Source organism: Corvus kubaryi, unplaced genomic scaffold (assembly GCF_017639235.1).
Source record: "Corvus kubaryi isolate FWS band 111438036 unplaced genomic scaffold, C.kubaryi_AGA036_p1.0 37361, whole genome shotgun sequence".
NCBI lineage: Eukaryota > Metazoa > Chordata > Aves > Passeriformes > Corvidae > Corvus > Corvus kubaryi.
In genome coordinates this window covers 3,238,541-3,263,683 of record NW_024581118.1, presented here as the reverse complement: position 1 = coordinate 3,263,683, position 25,143 = coordinate 3,238,541, and the positions used below count along the sequence as shown (strand labels likewise).

The 25,143-nt window shown below is 40.0% G+C and overlaps 1 protein-coding gene across 7 annotated transcripts in view; it reads right to left on the bottom strand.

Moving 5' to 3' along the window:
• Nucleotides 1-25,143, bottom strand: part of RABGAP1L (RAB GTPase activating protein 1 like) — a 236,765-nt gene that overhangs the window by 164,314 nt on the left and 47,308 nt on the right. For all 7 annotated transcript variants that reach the window (XM_042033881.1, XM_042033876.1, XM_042033874.1 and 4 more), the window contains 2 exons: nt 23,441-23,534; nt 18,824-18,974 (listed from right to left, as the gene is read on the bottom strand). In XM_042033881.1, coding sequence (XP_041889815.1) covers nt 18,824-18,974; nt 23,441-23,534 — 245 coding nt within the window. The remainder of the gene's footprint in view (nt 1-18,823; nt 18,975-23,440; nt 23,535-25,143) is intronic.

Below are 25,143 nucleotides of genomic sequence, written 5' to 3'. Positions count from 1 at the left end.
CACGTTATTCCCACATTACTAATTGCGCGCAAACCTTTTAAGCATCACCTGCTAAGGTTTAGCTTGGTAAAATACCTGCCACAGTTCCACACAAATTTTCTAGTCTTCCTTAAAAGACAAAATTACAGCCCCCTTTTTAATGACGTCCCCTAATTAATTACTTCCAAACTTAACACATATATGTTACAAACTCATCTATACCCGGTTTTGACACTGGACCAGTATTAGTAGTACCCTAACAGCGCCCTAATTGCTTCAACACCGGTTTAAACACAAATACTTGAAACATATTCTTTTCCAAACTGAACCAATTAGCTCAGCTCTCCCCTCCTGCAAACAGATGCAGCTATTCCCTGATTAAGTACTCAGAACTTCTGTTTACTTCGCGCTTCCCAAAAATAAACCCAGTCACAGAAGCACAACCATCAAAGTTATCTTACACAGACACTCCATGCATCCTTAGACACTGAAACAGCAAATTTAGATACCAAAATACCAACCACAGAACAGCATTTTGGGCTATTGATCAGCAGAAGACGTGTCTTGGTTGGTATAGGAGACTTTAACCAACCAAGTCATTAGAAACTACAGTGATTTAAATCCTTCTAGTTCCAAGGCAAACCAAAGGCAAATTTTTAATAAGCTGCTCCTGAGCTAACATCTTGTATCTCGAGTACTGCCTGGAGCGAATGTCCAAGCCTGAATGACAAGTCTGTAGCAACGTGAAGCAGCACAAACTGCAGCAGTGTAAAAGTGGTTTGCAGTAAGGGCATGTGATCATTCCAAAGTCTTCTATCAGAGGATTTAGGAAAAAATTCAACTATCTCCGATACCTCAGAATGGTAAAAGGCTGCAACAACAGACTTAATGACTAAATTTAGTCCCTGAGCACAGCTTTAAGCCCCAGTTATCCATACCATGGACAGAACAATAGGGAGCAATTTTTATTCCTCCTCTTCCCACTCTTCCTGTGGGGGAGGAGGAGGAGAATAAACAGTGTGCACAGGCATGGCAGTGCCCAGTACTTCTCCCACTTCTCCTTGGGATAGATCGTGGTTGGCACCAGGGATATAAAGGGCCAAAACACCTGAAAATGGACATTAGGAGCCCCAAAGGTACACAGGGGCATGAGATAAGCAAAGGTACAGCCTGACAAAGCAGACCACAGGAACTACGTGCTTGGTACAGCCTTCTCCATACAGATTTAAGGACTGATAACTACTAAAGCTTCCGAATGTCACAGTAACCACTGAGTCACCTTGATCTCAGGTCAGCCCCAGCTGGTGCCTGCTGCGTGTGCCCAGAGTGCTCAGCTCTGAGAACAAGCACTAACAGCAGCCATATGTTTCAGGTCTGCTGCAAGAAACCCAGGCTCTGCTGAGCAGGTAACAGGAAAATCAATGGCAGCCTCTGCTGGCTGGTTCTAGATGCACGTAAAGCATGTCCTCTAAAGAAATTATAGCTAAAGGGACAACGTAAAAAGTAGGGAAGTTTGACTTTTTTGGGAATACGAGCAGGCTTCCTTCACTACCAAAAATCCAGTCATGCTGCAAGCTGCCAGCGGCTTCATCACCTCAGCCACTCGCTATAAACTGCAGCGTGCTGACGGCACTAAGTTGTGCTGTTTTATGTATATTTAGAGGGAAGTGAAAATTAAGCAGAAATCAACCAGTCCTGATGAAACTACTGAATTACAGAGGGAATGTTACAAAACGTAGCTGTAGCAGAATGTTGTTAAAAGCTCGATGAGAAAAGTTTTTTTATTTGGAGATCAGAGACACATTTGGGCCTCTGGCACAGTTTTAAACAAAACATGCTTCAGGATTTTGTTTTAATCTGTGTTTTAAGAGAAGACAGTGAGAAAGAGAAAAGTTCTACTGGAAGAATTGCCTTACTGTCAGCAAGGCAGCATCCTACATGGAGTACAAGTTCCCATAGCTGGTTACATCCAGCTGGAGAACTGAGCACTCTTCAAGCTGAATAGAAGGAGCAATTCCACACCTTCTTTATAAATTACATCAGCTAGAAACAACACAAGTCGCCATACAAAACAGAAGACTCGCACCATCTGATCCTGCTGAAAACAGAGGGGATGTGGTAGGAGCATGAGCTTTGTGTATGCAAAGCAAGGCTGTGAAAGCAGCGGTGATGTGTGACCCTGCAAGGAAACCAGATAAAGCTTCTCAGACAGAAGAAGTCCATATGGAAGGAGATTTAGAAGCTCCAAGCAAGAAAACAATCTATTAGTCATTCTGTTTGGAAAGGAATAGCAGTATTTGTTTCCTAAATCCTTTTTTTGTAAGGCAACAGGACTGATGGAAGCAATCCCTGCAGTGCATGAAGCAGCAGCTCAATCACACCGCTCATTTCTAGTTTGAAGTCTTTCATTGTTAAATTATTGGATGGTCAGCTGGATTAAATGGACAACAATAATTTCCGTAAAATCTTTTTTAAAGGCATTGATGAGAGCAAGGAGGTGCAGCTGAGAGTGTGGGATGAGGAACACAGTAGTTATTTATTTAGATGCAGACCCGAATGACAGTGCTGATATACATACCAACTCATCAGCTTCTATTTTTTCTGCCCAACTCCTTTTTTTTGTTTTGTTTTACAGTATTTTCTTCTTTTATATACTTTCTCCTAAGCCTAAAGAACAAAGGTCTTCCTTTCAGTTTGCTTTATTTTCAATCTTAAATACCTCTGGCATTTACTTGTCCAAGTATCTTATGGACACCCTGGTTTTGCTTTTAATGCCTCCAGAGTAATTCTATTCTATAAAGCTTTCAGTTTTAGTGCAGCTTAAAGTAGCAGAGGAAGGAAAATCATTTGTTGCCTTAAAAATTGTGTGTGTGTGTGTACATAGATAGCGTTTTCTACATCATATTAAGTGTTTGAAGTTGCTCTATGAAGTCATATCAGTGTTGTATTTAAGGCAGAATTCTGTTCTGTTTGGTATTTGGAATATAAAGCCTCTTCCCCAAATCCACCCACTACAGCTGTCTATTTAAAACCTGCCACGGAGAGCTCGTGCTCACACAGAACACACAGGGATTCTGACCTCAGCACAGGCGTATGATGAGATATAAGGAGTACATACATACAAATAAACCCTTCATTTTTTCTCAAAACAAGCTTAGGCTTCTCAAACTCCTTATATCCTATGGGTACCATCTGACCCCATGTCCTGCTCCTAACAGGGCCAAAGTTCTAAATCAGATCCAACACCAAACTTAAGCCATGTTGTGCTGGGTCCTACATTCAGCTGAGCTGTGAACATCTCTACGGACAGAGTTTTCACAGCCCCTGTTCCAATGTCTGACCACTCTCCCTGTGACTCCCACCAGCAGCTCAGAAGTTTTCTTACTGTGGTTTGTCTTCATCCTCATCAAGGCTAAACCCACTTGGACCAGTGGTGAAAACGCAGAAGTGTCAGTTGTGAAGGAAACAGTATATTGTAGAAACTTTTAAACCATTTCTCCACCTGCTAGTCTCATTTATCACTTTTGCTACCAGAGATCAGTTCCTTCCCTTCTCCCTCCCACCCTACGATCCTGAAGAATGCCATAAATCATTTCACAGTGCTATGGCCCACATAGCCTGTGCTGCAACAAAGATCGAGAGACACCAGGTACACAGCTGGGCTTCTGAATTGCAGATGCTCCTGTGGAGCTCTTACCTCATGGGTACAGGAAAAAAACCATCACAGGCCTTTTCTGCATTAGGGCAAAGCTGGATTTGGTGGCAGCAGCAGAGCAGCGGGGGGAGAAGGACGGGGCTGGTGTAATTTGGAGTCAAGGGTGAGGGCAGTTCAGGAAGGACTGGAAGGGGACAGCAGCCTTCTAAACGGTCAAGAGATGTGAAGGGAGCTGAAGATCCCTTTGCATATTTACTAGTACTCCTCCAGGAGGCTCAGGTTCAGCCTGATCCTCAGCTGGACTCAGCTCAGTCCTTTGCTGTTTCTAATGATGCAAATATGAGCCAGGATCACATCAGTGTTAGGTAATTAGGATGCTGTGATGCAGAACAAGAAGAAATGGGCAAGTTTTTTTTTTTTAATGCGGATCAGTAGAGAGAGATGGGCATTCACATTTGCAAGTTTATTTATTTTGCAGTCTTTTCATGCTGTTAAGCAACAATTACACTGAATGCTTCTAAAGTTCAAAACTTTCAAATTACTCCTAATACTAGTCATGTATTTAATAAATATTAAGCAAGTTTTTGGAGTAAATTGCTACAATCTCCCTTTAAACATTACTGCCTGTGATCTCATGGATTGTATTTCATAGCATCACAGAATGTTTTGGGTTGGAAGGGATCTTAAAAAGATCATTTTGTTCCAGCTCTCCCCACCATGGGCAGGGATGCATACAGAGCAAATCCTTTCCTGAATTTCATACAAAGGAACATTTTCCTTAAGGAGGAGCTTCCCTCAAGATGATCTTCACGGTCCTACGACAAATTGAATCCACTTTAGAAGCTCAGTCCAGAGTGACAAATACCACCACCAAACTCCTGTGTCCTGAATCAACAGAAATAAAATTCTGTGCAATAAGCTACCAATCAAGAAGTGAATTTACTTCAGGGAAATGCTGTGCAGCCAACTGAATGGTGATAATTAACATTTTTCAGGAACCAAAGAGCATTTGCTTTAAACAGCACGTAAGCTACAGAAGGACGCTATTTACTGACTGACCATATATTATAAGAAGCACAAGAAAAACTTCTTGTATGAAAAACAAAAAATTCAACCTGTGCCCTCAGACAATTTCATGCAGGTGCCACTAACACTAAACCACCTGCTCTTACACTAGCAGCAGTTTAAAAAAGAAAAAGAAAAGGATACTGGCAAAACAACACCAACTTACTATCTCCCACTGCTCCCATCTTTCAAGAGATGATTAAAGTATTAAATCACAGGACAAAAGATAGCAATTAAGAGAACTGTAAATGAAGAAATGCTGAAATATAGAGAACAGTCTGCACAGTGCAGGTAACATTGCCCTTTCCTTTCCTGTGGGAATCATTTTCCGTATTTCAAAATAATACGTAAGAGATTTTAGTACTGCATTCAGTCAAACTTTTTGGAGGCATATTTTGACATACTTGTGCTTTTACTAATACTTCTGTCTGTGTCAAGCCAGGAATTACATTCCACAGATACTGGTATTCTAAAAGCGTATTTCAAGTGGGCACCAAGAAAGTGTATGTTGAAAAGGATTCCAGCTCACCTGGCAGGAGCATAAGCTCAGTCAGTATTAGCAGTAATTCCACTCCAGCAGAGCTAGAATAAGAAATTTTAAAGCTATTTAAAAAAAAATCCCAAACATTGTGATCGCCCGCTTCGATTTTTCACCCACTGCAAACCAAACAGTTCTCTTCAACTACAGCATGACCTTTTAAAAGGCAAGCAATTTTGATTTAATGAGTTCAACTGATGAATAATTTATTGCAGCCTTAATTAGGCAGCCAACTTTTAAGGCCCATGCAAAAGCAACTACTAAGAACACGAGGACTGAACCCACATATACCTGTCTGTCTTTCAAAATCTGAAGTTTGGATGTACCACAGAACAGTTCCACTTCAGCCTAATTCTCTTAGTATTGTGAACTGCCAGCTCTTATGTGACAAACACACAGACATGCACCATCAAATCCACTCTCCATGGATGTGGATTGGGTTAAACAGCCACAGAACATTCTCCTGGAACATCCAGTCTAAGCCAGACAGGCTGGCTGGAAACACGTGCCCGGTCACACCAACAATTTATGTTTTAGTTGATTATACAATTGACACATTCCACCCTAAACTTTTCCTTTAATAGAGCTTTTAAAAATAGTTCTTCCTCAAGGACACGAGAGGTGGCTCAGAAAAGCACTGAACAACCAGGATCATTTAGGAGATGAAGTCACAGCTCCAACTGTTGGTATGGGCAAAACCAGTTCAGAACTAAAGAGCCACTATTTGTTTTAGTGCAGGGAGCAGGTGGTACCAACCCCAAATCCCAGTAAATCCAATTCCACTACTCCCTGAGAACAAAAAAGCTAAAAATAATCAAAGCAAATAGTGGATTTTTAAGACTATTTTTAAACTAAGTGTTACTCGGGATTACTATTCTACCACATTGTGAAGAAATAGAAAAGAGGAAAATGATATGGCATGCTAACTATTTATAACCTGAAGGGTGGCACATTTTCTTTTTATGGATTTTAAGCTCAGCTTCATTTAGACCAAATCTTCCTCCCAGCTGGAAGTGCTGAAGAGGTATCACTTCTGTTCTCCTCCAGCATGGATCTATACACACTTGGATCAATATCCACGCAGGAGAAAGGACAAGGAACAGCTTCCTACTGAGAATGATCTACAGGGAAAATTTTGCAAATAACAGTGGAAGTACATTCCTGGGTAACTCACAGAAGTGGAATCTAGAAATGAGAGGTGTTAGGAAAATGCCACTGAAAGCAAGAATTACTGACTTTCCCCCCCACAGCCCCCAGTTAAAAAATAGCTAATTAAAATGTATAAAATCATCATACATCTGATAACTATTTTTCAAGATTAATGACATCTAAATACATTCAACTTCTAATAACTAGCAAATTTTGTCTTATTAGATAATGAGGACGTTTATATTTATAGCCAGAAATTGGCACATGTAAAATGTTATGTGAGCTGAGAAATCATTTATTCTAGAAGAAATACCAAACCTGGTATTACTTGCCATCTCTTAGAAAAAAAAATGAAATTAAATATATACTTTATCAGCACCAAGAATAGGTTAAATAAAAAGACAACATTGAGATCTACAAATCCTTTTGGAAGGGACACTATCAGGGACTGGAGAAGTCAAGTCTATAGACTGAATTCAAGGCCAACTTCTTTCACCAACATTAAATTCACACATAAACCTCTCTGCTCTGCTCAAGATTATGGCTTGAAGCTGAAAGTCAATCTCTTAGTTCATATATCTTAAAGATATATCACATAAAACTGCCCCAAACACGGAATATCAACAGGCTGAACGAAACACTGCCTCCACCTCAGTGACTTTATAGCCACTCCATATATTGAAATAAAGATATCAGAAATTACCCTCTTAACGGTTAAGGATTTCTAATACGCTACCTAAAAGAAATAAGAATGAGAAACAGCAATTTTTTACAAAGGTTTTACACAAGTGATTTGCATTCATTTTTCTGTCTAAGTTATGGAAATACTCAGTAGTCAAAAAACATGCCACAGAAACGGAATAAGGCTAGAGTAAAAAAAGACTTATTTTTAAGCTAGCGTTCTAACCCAAGCACTCACAGGGGATGAGCTTTGCCACATTTCCTTTCACCCTCAAAGAAGGTTCTTCATAACACAAAGCAAAAAAAAAGTAAAGGAAAAATGGTTACATTCAAAAAGCTATATTTTATTGTTATGGCAACTGATGTGCTAAAAATAAAGAAATAAAGTTGTTATGGCAACTAGAATTTTAAAGGCAGTCAAAAGTAGAATAATCAAACATTCTGCTGGCTTAAAATGTAACATCTATGAGTCAATTTACAGAAAGAGCTTCAGAGACAAGTAGAGGTTGGGTTTTTTGGGGGGCATTCTGCTTTAGAGATCAGTTAGTGCAACTCCAGAGAACTCTAAGAAGTACAAGGTGAGTAGAAAATTATGCACTGCAAGTTCTCACAGTCATTAGGAAGAAACAAACACCTTGTACCACTTATCTGCTGTTCTGGCAACCTTACCTAGATCCATGAACTGTACCAGGCTGCCCAGTGGAGCTCTGGCTGCCCCATCTCTGGAAGTTTTCAAGGCGAGGTTGGGTGGGGCTTGGAGCAACCTGGGCTGGTGGAAGCCGTCTCTGCCCATGGCAGAGGGTGGAAGGACAATGAGATTTAAAGTCCCTTTCAACACAAACCATTCTAGGATTCCATGATAAATGTTACTTAATGATTTTAAATGAAGTACTGAAAAGTTAGGAAGTACCAAAATTTATTCGTCTGAAGCAGCAGAGTTCTGTCCCTTTGTATGTACAGAATTATAAAGATGCCTGTGACTACAAGATGATAATATATTTAAATTTCTGATACGTCCTAGATGATCATTACAGTGCTCCTAATTATACAAGCACTTCCACAACAATCTCAGAGAACTCTTCTCCTATCCATTATTTGTCAGATTATCAAAACTGCTACTTCTATTAAAAATTAACAGAACTGTGTGCACCGTGCAATATTCCAAAACCCATACTGAGACAAGCCTTAATTAATAATAAGCAAAGCATTTAACAGATACTTCAGAAAATTATGACTAGAAACAGCAACTTGTACTGGAAATATTTGCACTTAAACCATGTGCGTAGCATGTGCCAGGATCCCACTGGAAGCTGGTATTTTAACACAGCATGTGCCTTCTGTTTTGGCTTCACTGCAGGGAAAATTAAGGTTGCTACCAGCAGTACTCATAACTCTTTTCTGACCCACATGGAAAGCCTCTCACCGCAATCCTCAAGAGCTAGCATGGCCAAAATCACAGCTCAAAGTCAGGCCCTTCACTTGCACTAAACAGAGAAGAATCAGATTAATTCCTTATTGCAGCACAGAAGTCAGATGTACACTGGCAATTCAAATAATACACAGGGCTGTGCAGCAAAGGTAACACTGAAAATTCAAGTGTATTCCTGCAGTTTTGCTTCCCCAGCCCCAGTATTAATCCTTGAGGCTGGATACACAGTTAACTCATTCCCTCTCAAGCATCATGTGAAGCTAGAACTTCTAGAAATGCAAATCATGTGGGTAAGTATCTTACCTAATGGATCTGTGACCAATCAACAGCTTCTGCAAAGGAAACTCCATGTACAACACTCACTGTACATCCATTTTCATGAGTCAGGGTAAATCTTAGACATGGGAATATCAAGACTTTAAATGAAAGTTTCAGAAGGACACTGTCTCTGCCTGGGCTAAAGGAGCCTGGCTGCATGTTTTCAAGGCTTGTTGCTGACTCAACCAAACACTGCAGACAGTCCTGAAAAGACAACCAGCTACTGCTGCTCTGAGCTTTCTATGAAATTAGTTTCCTCATTGTGTAATAGCCTAAACTTAATCAAGCGCATGGCTGCCTGAAATACACGGTTTTGAGTTCAAAGAAAATGAGCAGACATCCAAATATTACTCCTTGACTGCCAGCTGTGTAAATCCCCTGCTGGCATTCAGCACCAGGATTCTTGTTATATCAGGGGCAGCCATTCTGCACTGAACACACATGTATACATCCATATGTAAGAGCATCATCAAAGAATATTCATTCTAGCATTTGTGGGTATATTTTATCCCTATTGTGTGTTAATGTATTTTCAAATTCCCATTAAAGAATCGGAGAGTCTTCACAGAAAGGCAAAGGAAATCCTAGAAGTAACAACAAAGACCAAAAGAGCTTCCTGGAATTACATTTACAAACTCATGAAAGAAAGGGGGCATGGTTCCAAAAGGTACCTCCAATTTCTCTGCCATACAGGCACGAAAAGTTTAATTAGACTGCAATGTTACATTACCCTAGGTAAGGCTGCCTCACCTGTCCATCCTGCCCAGCCCCAGCGCTTGCTCCCATCTCATCCTCACACCACACCTGAACAGTACATCTCTCTGAGGGAAAGGGGGGGAAGGAAATCTTCTAAATACAACTCCACAAGTACTGTGACTAGCCCTGCAAATGCTAGGTAAGGATATAAAAAAGAGATGGAACACGCAGTAGAAGAAACCCATTTTGGCAAGCACGCTGTCTGAAACTGCAATCCCCATTAACGAGGATTTAGTTTTAATCCAGGCTCTATCTTGTACTACCGAGTAAAAAAAAAAAGGGCGTATTTTGAAACTGGATTGCTCTGAAAACAAACCAGCCATATGAAGACAGCTTTGTCATATGCAGGATATGATTAAAATATGTGAAGCTCCATATCGTCAGTATTTGGTTGTCAGTTTAAAAAACAACTGATGAAAACTCTCAACAAGAAAAAAAATCCTAGCTGCCAAAATATTTGTGTGTGTCCACAAAAACCTACATAAAAGATTGTTAGAAAGAGTATATGCAGTAGCAGACTGCAATCAATCTCCTTCTGGTTAGTTTACCTCAGCAGCTGCAAATTTCCTCGCTGATAGGGGACATGACTCTTAATTTGTACAACCATGCTCATCACTGCAAAGGGAAAAAATTTCTTAATGGATATAGACTGTAAAGAAGATCTATAGGTTTCTCATCTCTTTTGAAGTGATTACCATAAAATCTACCTTCATGCTAGCTCATGCTAGAATAATGTCCTATAGAACACACAAATAACTGTCATTTGGGGTTTACCATGAAGAAGTCATACATAAAGTAAGGTAGCAAAAGGTTCAGAATTCACTCCTATATCAAATTCCAGTTTGGATTTAAGTGAGGTATTCATCACTTCTGTACGCTTTAATATTCTACACATGCAGCTCAAGCCTTGGTGGGTTTGTTCCTGTTTCAATTGTTCTGAACTGCTGTCCACAGCTATGGTAAAACATGCTTTAATGAAGTGTTGACCACCAGTATTGGTGCTAACAAAGGCATTTTAAGAGCCTTTAAACACCAAATGTTTGGATTCTTAGCGTTCATCTCGAAGCATTTGGAGCGCTCTTTCATTTTCATGGCATCAAACATTAACACACTGAAACCAGCCACTAATAGTCAGGAAAAGGTGGTTTGCTCTCTTCAATAAAGGTATTTAAGATTGCTAAAGCTCCAGCTCTGGAGTGCTGCAGCCTCCTGAATGCCAGTTATGCAAGCTTTATTTGAAAGCAGAGGCCGGTTGGGAAGAAGGGAATTTGAGAGCAAAGAGGAATACCAAGAGCAAGTTGATTGCTTCAAACAAAATTATCCCTCAGCAATCCCAGCTCTTGCAGTGGACACCGACATAACCACTTGCCTCAGGCAAGCAGTGCCCTGTGCTAACAGGGAAGATCATACACACAGAAGAACTCCATGAAGGCAACACACCCTGCAGAGCACTACAACGATCCAGTTTTACTCAGGGGTGCAGAATGCCGTCGTTGAAAATGTCTCTTTACTACAGCTGCTCCTTCAGCATCAGCATCACTACTGCCACAGGAAAACTGAACACCTACTGACAAACCAACGTTCAAATTCAACTGAGATACCTATTCATGCTTCATCTAGGAAGGAATATCAGGGACTTTTCAAACGAGCTCTGAGGTGCCAAGAACTAGCAGCTCTTACCACACTCCAAGGGAACAGCGAGGCAGTGACACATCCCAACTCCATCCTACTTAAAAACCACTTGTCATCTGCATCAATATTCATATATCCGGAGCTTATGACACTATCTGCTGCAATATCAATTCTTCCAGCAACCATCACTTAAACCTATTCAGGCCATCATACTGAGTACACCCTTGGTTTTATCACTGTTTGAAATGGTGGGCAACTCTGCTCCCCTGGTTTGCAGATAATGGATTGTAAATTCACGCAGACAAAACAGAACACGGACTCCAAGAGGGCACATGCAAATCCCATTTATACTCCATCCTTCAGAATAAATGTGTCAATTTATGTGACTTTTAGGGCAGAGAGGTCATACATCACCTCAAGAGCCAGGAATTGTACTGTGAGTGTCATTTTAGTGATCTCATGTGTGGTTTTGTTTGGAAAACAAACTGCAGAAAAATTCTTAACGCAGCATTAACATTTTATAATTTTATGCAGGTCCTGAATATAAAATACTACTGGTGGTATTTTCCACCTCAAGTATCATACATAAACATTAAAATTTAGATAACATAAAAATAAAAACTACTAATTGATGCTCCTCCATTATCTCCTGAAGGGACCTGTCATTAAACTGATGAATTCCTTTGAAGATCAAGAGTGAGCAGAAGATTTTCCCTTTTGTGCACACAAAATTGAAAGACTTTCTCCAGATGAGTGCTAAATGAATCAAAACTTGGCAAATTAAATTCACCTTAGGGACATTTTATTCCTGAGTTTGTATGAGTAATATTAACATTTGCTATGGAACTAGGTACCCTGGTACATTTATCATAAACTAAACCTTTTATCTGAAGTCTGAATTTAAATGAAGCTGTTTAAAGAATTAAAATTTTATCAACTTCTACTCTTCAGAGACAATAATTTTTCACTGATTTCTGGGAAGTATTTTCAGTTCATACATACTTTATTGTCCCACAGTATTGCAGCACCACTAAAATAATTCAAAGTAGGTGACTGTAACTGTCAGCACCAACACATCAGCTTACACCAAAAATGAGGCTTCCCATCACTCTAACCAGCATGAGCTGATTTGTCTCTACAAACTACATCACATTATAAAAATATCAAGAACGTACTTGCCAGGAAATGAATGATCTCAGTTTAAGAGAAGAGTTAAGTAACAGTCATCCTATCCGTACCCTTTAAGAAAAGGTGGGGAACAGCAAAACCTAAGAAACTGCCTATACATACTGAATTTAAAAGAAACAGGAAACTCTGAAAAAGTGACCAGTTCCTCCCGAATTATTTTGCCTAATACTCAAGTACCTCATTCAAAAAGCAAAACAATAGGTATTAGCTCTTTCTCTTTTTAGTCAACTGAAAACAAAAATCACATTTTTATTATAATGATCATTGATCCTTGTGTGAGAGGACCTTTTATAATTGCTTAGCATACTGCTATGCCATCCTTGAAATCTATTTCCTTTAAAAGTCAAGGGAGACAATGCCTAATTAGTAAAGAGATGAAATAAAGATGCAAAAAAAAATCTATTCCTTGCTACAGAGGCCTAAACTCCCCCATTTTCAATCAGGACAAACAGATGCAGCATTCTGAACACAAATATTTCCTACAAAAATACCCTAATGTTTCAGTCCATTAACCAGCCTGCTGCGGCAGCTGGTGAACAGTCATCTTTTTAATTAGACACCCTTACTGATTAATTAGTCTCAGAACACTGAGCAGTGGAACCCTGCACGATGCCACTGGGACAAAAAAATATTCCTTTTTCCCCTTCTTAGTGCTAACTTAACATCCTTTGGTATTGCTGCAAATAACAAGCTTGATTCATTTTCTCTACTCACACTAAAATAGCCTTCCTGTGTAAGGAATTCTCTCAAGTCCCTGCTAAACTGTTTCACACAAATTGCATTTGCTTCACACAAATAAAATAAATTTAAAAACTAAATGAACAAAACCACACAAACATGGCATCAAGGCACCAGTTTCAAAGTCAACTGGATTTAATCTTCTTTGTAATGAAACAGTGACTCACTTGTTATCTCCTCAGTCTTCCTTTTACTAACTATGCAAGCAAACTGGCAATAAAAATTAAAAAGCCAAGTAAATATGAAGTATGAAATAAAGCTGCAAATACCTTTTCTTGTTTGAACAGTTTGGGTAAATTCAAAGTTTAAAAAATAAGTAGATTTCTGCATTAGGTTTACATGAAAGTTGATCTTCAGTCCTTGGAGCTCAGTTCAAAGACAGATGCACCAAGAAACAGATTAATAATCAGAGTTAATTCAACACATGGAAGATTGTGCTTAAGCACATGTTGAAACTTCAACAAGGGGATTTGCTGTTTTCATCTATCCTAACTTTTAAATTTTGGACAAGACCCAATTCCAGAAACCTGCAACCCTAACATTTGGGATTTTTTTCTTTTTGCTTTAAAACAAGAGGATTTGTCTTGTAGGAATCAAGAAATAATAATGCTGGTGCAAACTGAACATATAAACTACATACATTAGCACTAAATTGATTAATTTCATCCAGCCCCAAATCCAATCCACTTGCTCCATCTTCTGCAGCAATGGAAAATTCTTTCCTGTATTTCCTCACTATTGTATGAGAATTATACTGCTGGAGTAGTGATAACCCTGATTAGGGCCATTTTCAAATTATTAAATTACTGACATCCGTTATTTTCATGATATGGCAATATTTAATCCCCAAATCAATGCCTCTCAGAGCTTGGAAGAATTCTTAGGATTTTCACTCTTATGTGGAGTGACCTGAAATGTTATTGGTCCAGACACAAAACACCAAAAGATACAGTCAGCAGAAAAAGCTATGTTTTGGCCAAGTCTTCTGAAGCCTGACCCTTTAATTAGTTATTATCTCTAACTGTTCTGGGCATGAGCTCATACTGACAAAGGAAATTATGACAATAAACAAATAATCTTATTTTTGGTTCTCTTACCAGTCATTTGGAAGGACAGCCATTCAATCTTTCTTTAAGACCTTCGACTCAATGTCACCACCCAGTTCAAAACCAGGCATTCTCATTCCTACGCAAACTTTCATTGTTTTGAGTAAAAGAATACTGCCAACATCTACTTTATCTGAGAATAGGCTTCTTTTGCTGATCTTACTTTAAAAAATAATACTAATAAATTTAAAGCAAGTTTTTCTTCCTTAAACCACAGCAGCAGCTGCATTTAAAATAAGTCTATATACGTTGTTAGATGAACATAAAGTTCATTTCTTAAGGGAATTCATACTGTAAACTGGAAATGTTTTATGAATAAATGATGCATTTAACAATCAGAAATGCTACCTTAAAACAGTCCACCCAAAAGTTTTCAAACTACAGAATGTGAGCGACAGCCTTCTGTTTCTGCTCTCATTTCACTTACACAACTACACACACCTCTGACAGGAAAGAAGCCTCACCCTACAAATTCAGCAGTGAGAACACACGCAGGAATGAAACCATCTAAAACAGAGAAGCAGAATTCTAATAATAAGCAGTGTAAGATGCAATAAATAAAACATCTGTCCCCATGCAGAGGCAACAAGTGTTTTATGCTGAGCTGCTGCATCACTGTCATCACCTGACAGCAGGTTTCTGTCATTCACACACTGACACCTGCTCTGACAAGGCCACAGTGGGGCAAGGGGAGCCCCATTCCTGCACGAGACAATTACCAGCACTCCAGTCCTAAACAGGGTACACTGTGCCTGGGCACCCACCAGTTTATCAGAGCTCTGAGCACACCTCATCACGGAAAAATTCATTTGAGTCTTTGCAGAGGAACCAGTGAACATGAAATAATGTCACACAGGCAGGAGAAAACACTCTGTCAATGAACTGACCTCAGCTCGTGCATGTTTTTCTACTTATATTCTTTTAACAAACAGATCAGACATTAACAAACAGATCAGACACGCTTTTTCAGAAGCTCTTAAAATACCAGTATAACCCCTTCATTATCATAAGCAGATTTTTCTCACTCTGATCTGATTTTTCTTAAAATAATTACATAAATAAAAATACGCATTTCTCCCTTCTTACGTATGTTTTACTTTCCCCTTCCTGTCAGGTGCCACGTGCAGCACTGTGAAGATCCCATGGCACACATGCCTGCAGGGAAAGTAAGGCAGATTTTTGATTGTCACACAGAACAGATTTACATATATGTCAGAAATGAAGCAGCTGCCAGATCTCAACTCCTACTCTCTAAAACTGTATGCAAGGCCTACTATTGTGCTCCAGTCAAAATTCCTGAGCAACTCATGGTAATCATCAAGCTGGAACTCAGCAGAAGACCTAAGAGAGTGCAAGGTAGTGCTGTCAGTACTTGTGAGAGCCGAAGTATTTCTTCCTCCCTTCCCTCCTGGAACTCCAAACTCACCTAGAGATGGGAAATGAACGCTCTGATCTAGGGGAAAGGGAACACAGTTCACTCTTAACAGACTGCTGATCTCCAGTGCACAGGACCAGAGGACATGGAGGCCTTTTGGAGAAAATGAGTGCAGCATTGATTTTTCTAAATGAGACATTTTATTTTGCTTTCAGTGCTGAATTGAGACTCTAAAACAAGCCCCGAATTACCCTCTCCTCCAGAACACACTGAACCAAGCACTCCTGAAGCTGAGAAACACTGCAGCAGGTTCCAGCTCTGCATGCAGATGGATACATACAGCATAAGTGCACAGCCAGATTTCTTAGGTGACGGGACTTGGAGCTGGCCAATCGAACACAGCACTGCTGCACGAGACTGGAATAGAGCAACAAATGTGTCTGTATCGTGGTCTCTGCACTAAATTTAAATGCTGAGAGTCTGCTGTCTTTCAGAGTATCACACTGCACACAGTTTTGGCCTGCCAACAACACAACTCTCACCAGTGAGCACAGTTTCACCTGAAGTTAACCAGTAACACTGTAGTAAAGTCAGAGTTTTTACCAGATTTCACTCTGTCCCCATAAGAGGCAACCATACATCAGGTTTTCAGCACTAAGAATTTCAGGTATCAGGTTCATCTTTCAAGCTGTGACAGTATCACAGCAGAGACTTTTCTAGTGGTCTCCAGTGCCCTCTTTCTCACTGAGGTGCTGCAATTGCCAATTTAACCCAGGAGTGCACGTCAGGCCGGATGAAGGGCTGGAGTGCTGGGAGAGCAGGCTCAGAGGAAGGATCTGCTACCTTGGGCAGCATGGGACAGAACCTCAGGACTGCTCCAGGAACTGGGCAGCAATGGGGAGCTGTCTGAGAGGGAGAGAGGCTCTGGGAGCTTGTGGGGTGTCAGTAGGCAATGGCTCAAGTTCGTAGGTGTTTGTACCACCTCCTACTTCTGCTGTCTCAGCCCACTTCATTCCCAGGACTGCAAGTGCAGAGCATCACCAGCTCTCCCCAGCAGGAATGGCTTCCAGAAGCATGCTCAGGAACACGTCTGTGCACAGAACACACTGCTGAAGGGCTCAACACACCCACAAACACATCCAGCTTCCAGAAGAGAAACATCAAGCAGAAAGACCAAAATACCAGGGGAATTTGTGCAAGCATATACATAAACTGAAATAATCAAGATGAAAATTATGGGTTTGATGGGAAGAATAAATAATTACAAAACAAAAAAAAAAGAGTTCATGTTGTTGGTATATTAGGATGGTAGCATACAAATAATGCAGAGAAAAGAAGTCAGTTCTGCTTCCTCATACAGGAGAAGCAAGTGAACAGTCATTAACACCCAAATAACTCTGAAGCTTAACATTATTAAGTTATTATTCTTAGATTATTATTGACACACATAAGGTAACACCACAACCATGATTTCAGTAGTATATACTACTAAAATATACGTTTTACTACTCTCTCTGCTTAATTCACATTACTGACACATGAAATGAAACAGAGAAGTTCTGTTCACAGACATAAATACCAGATAATAATTCATTTAAAAAAAAAAAAAAATCAGCTTTTTTTCTGCAGTATCCCACATTAACTCTTCCCAAAGATGGGCCTAGCTTCGGTATGGCACAGGCTCTCCCCTGTTCATTTCTTACATGAGTCTTTTACTGCCAAATGATGTGATCACCAGCAGTTTAGACAGTCAGACTACAGAAGCAGTTTTGTCATTTCAGGAGGAAAATTATTTACTTTAGAAAAAAACTCTGCTTGCATAAATGCTCCAGTTCAGCAGAGGATTTAAATTTTTCATAAGTAACACTGAAATATTTCCTATTATTATATTAAATACAATATATATTATATTAAATACTGTATGAAATATCATCTTCCAAAGTACACATCACTGCAATATTTCTGTAGTGAAAAGGCCAAGTGTAACAAGGTATTTTTAAGGCACAAGGCCCCAGCATCAAAATAAACCGTGCATTTTAGAAGTTTTCCACTCCCTCCTCCGCCATGAAACAAACATCTTTCCCACTTTTGGAAAGCAGGAGCAAATAAGGGAGGTGGCTTTGATGCACCACACAGCTGACACATGTCCTGTGAATGGTTTCTAAGGAAAATATAACACAGCTACAACATCAAAATGAAAAGTTTACACTATCAAAGCATTCTTCCTTCTTGGTAAAGAAAAAAGAAGCCACCAGGACTGCTCTCACTCTGGGCATGCTTCTAAACTTCACAAACATAATTCATTACGTCAGATTAAGAGGACAAGTAGCAAAACAATATAAGAACATTACGAAAGGAAACGGTGAGTAACAACCCCAGAATTTCTGTGTGATAACTCATAACCCAGGTAACAAATCCAGCACGTGCTCTGAGCAGCACATGAAACCATCCCCATCCGCTTCTGCCATTCACAGCATATCTGAGACTGCTGCTCTTCTCAGAGCTGGAACAGCCCTGCAGCGGCAGAGCTCCAGAACCCCAAATGCTGACATCACCTCTGACACTGCACACAGCTCGTGCTACACAACACAGAGGTCCTCCCTCTTGCCATCATAGATCTAAGAAGATCAAACAGCTCTGCAGACTTCTTAGAATGCTCACTGACGGCACTGATGACATTAGGACACAGAATGGGAACTGATTCCCAAAAGGATTCTCCTCTCAGCTCACCCATACAGCAAGGAGAGTGATTCCTTGCTAGGTCAAAATGTTTTTAACATTCTTTTTTAAAATAAACAACAGAAAGAAGAAACCCTCAACTTTGTGCCATTTTGTTTGGGTTTGTTTGGGATTAAGGCATCCGTAAAACAAACTTCTGAAAAAACAAAGCGATGGATGTGAATTTACAAAAAAACCCACAAGCAAACACCTGAACAAGTTGATGTTCTTACTATCATCACAGCAAGAGAATAGAAAGCTAAATGTCAAGCACTACTATGGATATAGGTCAGCAATTTCTATTACTAATGCCATGCAGCAGGCACCCATGGCAGGAGGTAAAGTCACATAATCACAGCTTCAGTTGCTTAAAAAAAGGCAAACTGTTTCACTCTTCTGCTGCCCTGCCACTGACTAAAACTGCTGCCCAGCAGAATTCATCTTAACCAAAGGAAAGTGAACAAAAGAAGGCAAGAACAAATAATAAATCCCTCACCATTGTGATGAGTAATCTGTATTTATCCAGCATTGCCTGGTTGTCGTGGCATCCTGCCAGCAGCTGCCAGATCTCTGCCCTCAGTGCTTCTGGAACACCACTCCTCACCAGAGTGGACAATCCATTTGGTCTCACAACAAGGTTATTGTGCCTGAAACAAAGATGATCATTTGCCTGTTATACTTCAACTACAAGAGTCAAAATAAAGATTAAAAACACCAAAAATCTTTGAAGTTATTCACTAAAGCAGAGTCAGCAACTGGCAACACAAACTTTTCTTCCACTGGCTACAGTAGCTAGTATTTGTCAGATGGAAAGCAAAAACTCTGCAAGGATTTACAGTAAGAACCAGTGGCAAAATGTAATGGTATCCAAATTCTCTAGGTGTGGAGATATCAATGAAAATTAACAATAAATGGTTGCAGAAATTGAACTAAGTTGGCTAATGAAGATCAATTTGAATTGAAAGAGAAAAATATGCCACCTGTGCAGACAATTCAATTTAATATTTGTTCAACATACATGTTTTTGTTTAGGTTAAGAAAAATAAATTAAAAATAACGTGAGCTGTACCGAAAAATACATTTGGGGAAACAAATAAAAGACAAGAGTACTATTTATGAAGACTGAAATTCTAGTTCCATGCTTCATGCCAAGAGTGTGCTCCAAGTCCCACAAGACAGGAACTCTTGCACACACCTTTGCACAATCCCACGATTTCAAACAGATCTGCCTGTTGGTCTGAGCTGGGGCTTTACTGCCTGGCTGTACTCACACACCCCAAGACATGTGGGAACACAAACATCACTGCACGTGCACAGCACTACACAGCTTTCAGTCGCAGGTGCTGAAAAGCTCTTTCAGAGGAACAGCATTTGCTGATCTAGAGGAAAGCTCTCGTAGACTCAGGACAATTTCAGAGCAATCAGCAGAAGGCTGCCCAAACTGATTTTTTGCTCTTTTTGCCGTGGGAAGTGCTGTGCTCTCCAAGTGCTTTGATCACAGTTGTGTTTTCCAGCTAGGAGAGTAGTGAGAGTGACTGTTTAGCCAAATGGCAGCAAGCTGTGATTAATTAAATAACCTGCAATTTGACCCTGGTTTGGCAGTAAATGTTTAGAGTACTCATTCTATGAAACAGGTCACTAGGACATGAGCAGTTTACCACTGTTGTTTAAATGTAAAAGGTACTCTACCCAATTTCTTTTTCCTATGCTTCGGGGAGTATATCCCCATTTTTCCAAATGACCTGAGAATTGAAGAGTGTGATTATAAAATACCCTTATTCTTTTAAAAACAATAATTGTTTTTATTTTTGAATGTGAAGTAATTTCATCTTTATCCCTCAGATAACCAAATAAAAACTAGTTCCTTTCCTCTTTTTCAGTCCATTTTGCAGCCAGTCACATTACCCTAGTAATGGGAAAGAGCGAGAAAGAAAACCAATATTCACAGAAACATTAAAAGCACTAAGCACTTGGCTTAAAGGACTTGCACGGGTTCACAGGAGGCCACAGAGATGCTCCAAGGGCTGCAGCCTCTCTGCTATGGACACAGGTTGGGACAGCTGGGGGTGTTCTGCCTGGAGAAAAAAAGCCTCCAGGGAGACATTGTTATAGCCTTTCAGTACCTTCAAGGAGCTTATAAAAAGCAGGGAGAGAACCTTTATAGGGGCAGACAGTGACAGGACAAGGGGGAATGGTTTTAAATGGACAGAGGGGCAGGGTTACATGGGTCTTGGGAAGAAATTCTTCCCTGTGAGGGTGGGCAGGCCCTGGCACAGGGTGCCCAGGGAAGCTGTGGCTGCCCCTGGATCCCTGGCAGTGCCCAAGGCCAGCCTGGAAGGGGCTTGGAGCAACCTGGGACAGTGGAAGGGGTCCCTGCCTATGGCACGGGGTTGGAATGAGATGAGCTTTAAGATCCTTTCCAACCCAAACTATTCAGTGATTCTATGACGAGATACTCTAAGCAGTTACAGAATTATGACATGCACACTGAGGAATAAATCGATAGTAAATACATCAGGAAGTTGAAGCTCTAGCTGTGGATTAGTTTGGTTATTGCACGGATCTGGTCATACGTGTCACGTCAGATACACAGAAGGGCTGAGGACTGGGCAAGCTGATCAAATGAACAGCTAAAAAGGGACTTTCCCACAGAAATGTAACAGGGACATTTTCAGCAACACCAAGGAACCACTACAAACACACATGCTGTAGCACCCTCCTGAACAGAATCCCAACCGAGAATTACACAACCTGACTTTACTGGCTCTGTCCTGTGCTTGTATTTTATGGCAATATAGTAATATAATAATATAATATAATATGGCAATATAATAATATAATACTACTTTAGCAACATGAGTCCATGTTGGACAGCTTTACTAAGTTCCACTGTCAGCCTCCCAAGAACTGAATGGGCAACAGCTTGAGCATCCATAATCCTTGCTCAGAGCAACAGAAAAGAGCATAAAATAATCCTGTCTTATTCTAACCTTACCCTTTATCACATGGGGGGGTCACCATTCATGGATGCTGACATCTTTGTTACAAAATGCTGCAATTCTCCTGCACAAAACTCATAAACCCAATTTTTAAAATATCAGAGAGCAAGGACACAGAGCAGCAATGCACAGACTATGCTCCAACTTGACAAACACATATTTCTGATCAAAGACTGCTATTGATCATTGCTACTGGGGTTTTTTTAAGAAATAGTTGACCAGTCAGCTAAACCACCTTAGCTGGCAAGAGCAACTTTAATGGTGAGGATGCAGTAAATAGCAAAATAAATAGATATACCATTACTTTTCAATTATTCATTCTATCTTTTTGGTAAATTATCTTATTCTTATTTCTGTTTAAATGTTTGAAGGAGTCTTGGAAGAGTGTTTCTGCTGAGTCCAATAGGTTACAGTGACATTTTAATGACATGACAAAAAGCAATTAAAATCCAAGAAATTTTTCATCTAAGAGACAAATCAGCATACCAGTTCCCCAAGTGGATATGTTAATTTTTGTTTATTTACTTGTTTTACAAGTGCACAGATCTTCTACTAACATATGGCACACTTTTCAACACACTAAAAGGTATTATTTCAATTTATTTTTAGCTTTCAGGTCCTTACCATTTTTCATCTGTTACTCTAAGTTTTGTTCGTAAAATGTAGCATAACACTATTCAAGAATTCAAGTAGTTTCCAGACTTGAATTTCTCTCAAGAGGTAATATTGCTTGAGACACCCCTGAAGAAATGTTTGCTAGTCTTCAAACAGGCTTGGATCTCACCACACTTTTAACTAATTTTAAGCTGTTTTAACTACTGAACAATTCTCTGATTTATGTGTAAGTTATGGTAGAATTCCAAAATAGTTTATTCCAGAAGTCTTAAATGTTTTGTCTCGTCGATCAGTATACTTGAGTAATCAGAAGAAACAGTTGGAGACAATGAGCTGTGGGTGTCTTTTTACTTCAGCATGCTCATCCACAGACTTCAGGTATTTGTCAAGGACACAGGTTAAAAAGCGAAGAATCAACTGACAAATGAATTTAAAAAAAAAAGTTAAATTGAAAAGTAGCTTCTTCCAATCTTGGATCTTGGATTAAGGTCAGAAACTTGGGTGACAGAATAGTTAAAAACACCCTGGAGAGGGTTCCAGAGGGAGGGTTCAGTTAAGCTCAGTAAAACCTTGTGATGCCTCATCCAGAAACCTTTGTGTGAGATTGTTACACAGATGAGGTCACCAGCAAGAGGCTGTTTCTCCAAAGCTACGGAGTAGCCAAGTAAAGGGAGGAACTGCCCAAACAAATCCTTAAAATGTTGTTCATCTCTCTTTTTGGAGTCAGGAAAAGGGAACCACCAATTCCAGATTAAGGCCCTCTGATTATTTTGTCTCTGGCAGCAGGAGCTCCTCCTCACATAGGGAAAACCAAGTAAGTGGTTCTGGCACTTGCTGAGGTCTCTGTGAGGCAGCAAACAGCCAGACTTTCTCCTCTCTTGGCACAGTATGCACTGCTACTGAAGCAAGTAATTAAACAGAAATAACACTGTTGAGAACATAGTCTGGGCTTACAAATAGTCTTGGTTTCATTCAGCAACAGAAACAGTTCCAGTGAGGATTCAGAGTCTTTCTAGATTCCTTTTCAAGTGCTTACATATAGCACATTTTAAAAAATAGGGGAAAAAAGTACTTCTAAACAAATTCAATGTACACTAGCTGGCACGAATGGCTTAGATGGGACGCGTGGGAGTTGCTGTGTCTGCCCTATCCTGGCACTGAGATCCACGAGGATTTAACACCCAGCCCCAAATGACCAGAAAGCTCTGCCTGTGAAGACTCATACCTGCTCTGTGAGCACATACAAATACACTCTCGAACGCTGAACAAAACCAGACTTTTGCACATGCTGCGGCAAAGATTTGTCAGAAAAACCTCCAAGTTATCTATACCAGTCCCCTTTAAATTAAGTTTAAAAACTACACTTCAATGTGTCCTCCATTTTAGTTTTTAAACTGTGTAAGCTGAAGTATTTCAAGCCTCCTGCTCAGGAGCATACAGTATCATAAACCAAATAAAAGGTTAATATCTAAAATCTAATGTAAGAAATAAATCATTACCATCTCCCCAGTAACTCTCCCCAGGAATACAAAATCTTCTCAGGACAATCCTTTGACACATCACCAGTGCCACTGGAGAGTTCATTATCACTCTCTGTAAAAATAAAGAAAAAACAAGAAGACAAAAGCATGCACAGGTTTACCCAAGAGCACAGACACTAAAGATGCATACATACAGGTCTCAGACAATTTTTTTCTCATATATCAGTTTTAAAAGCATAAAAAGACACCAAATTTTAATGGAATCATAAAGAATGCTTAGCAGACATTAAAAAACAAGTATATTAATAAAGTTATCATAAAGTTTAAAAGAACAGGACTAGGGAATAATTCACAGCAGTGTTACCAGAGGAAGGACTGGGACCTAGAACAGCATTACGAGAGAAAAGTTTCAAGGCTGTCAGCTCTCCATTTAACGAAATTTCACAGTGTTACCTAGAAGTCACATCCACTCCAGAGTTCACATGAAGAGAAGTCTCTGTTAAAGCATAGTAGATAATGCTACTTCATTACACCACGTCCCTTTGGCTATCCTGTGGTACCCTGAGCACACGAAGCCTCCTCTGAGCCACAAAATCATTTTTTTACTGAAGTAAGTTCGTGGATGAGCAGAAAAAAAACAAGACTGTGACATTAAAGGTCACAGTGCATGGAACAGAGAGGATTGCTTCAAATGAAACCACATAATTACTAAGAATGAAAGACTTAGGGAGGGATATGTGCCATTATATGACTAACAGCCAAACCCAGAAGGGATCATGTGGGCCTGGAATAGCATGCTCAAATAACCATCCAATCCAAGTGCCTCTTAAGTTTCCAAGTGTCTGGTGGGCCTGTGCAGCTGCCCACAGTAAGCTGGACAGTCTAACTCCATGTGGCAAGTCCTTATGCAAATATGGTCTTGCAGTTATTTGGACTTTTTCCAGTTTTATCTGAATAAAATACTGATAAGAATTAAACAAGTGCAAATTCAACACCACCAGATGCTGACAGGCTTCAGCTCTCCGTGTCTTCAGTAGGAAACACAACCCAAAAAGAGACACAGCAACAGCCCTGTTAATCATCACAGAATCCCAGACTGGGATTGGAAGGGTCCTTAAAGCTCATCCAGTTCCAACCCCCCTGCCATGGGCAGGGACACATTCCACTAGCACAGGTTGCTCCAAGCCCTGTCCAGTCTGGCCTTGGACATTTCCAGGAATTGCACAGCCACAGCTTCTCTGGGCAACCAGTTACCCTCAGAGGCTGCTGAAGCCATGGACAATTTGATGTTAGAGGGCTCCAAGGCTGCTCTTTCCTATGACCTGAACTGTCTCCAGAAGTGAAAACATAACATAAAAAGAAGAACTGAAGCTACATCTGCCCCCAAATCTCTCCAATACTCCCTTCCACACAGCTCTGTCACATTTTGTTGCTGACCTAATATCCCGAATTCCCTCAGGCACATTAAACACTTCAACTCCAGTTTTATGTCGACAACAGAGTAGCTCAGGTAGAAGAGGATCTTCAGTACTTGTGCAATTACCCTGTTAACTCTTCATCCTTATCATTCTCACTTCAATTACAGCTTTCTAATTTATGTTCTTAGCAGCTGTCAAATACAAGTCATTAATAAAATACCACCAGTGCTTGAATTTGACAGTGAGCTGTGAGGACAAAGACAGCATATACTGTATTTCAAGGACAATTAACAGCAAAAACAC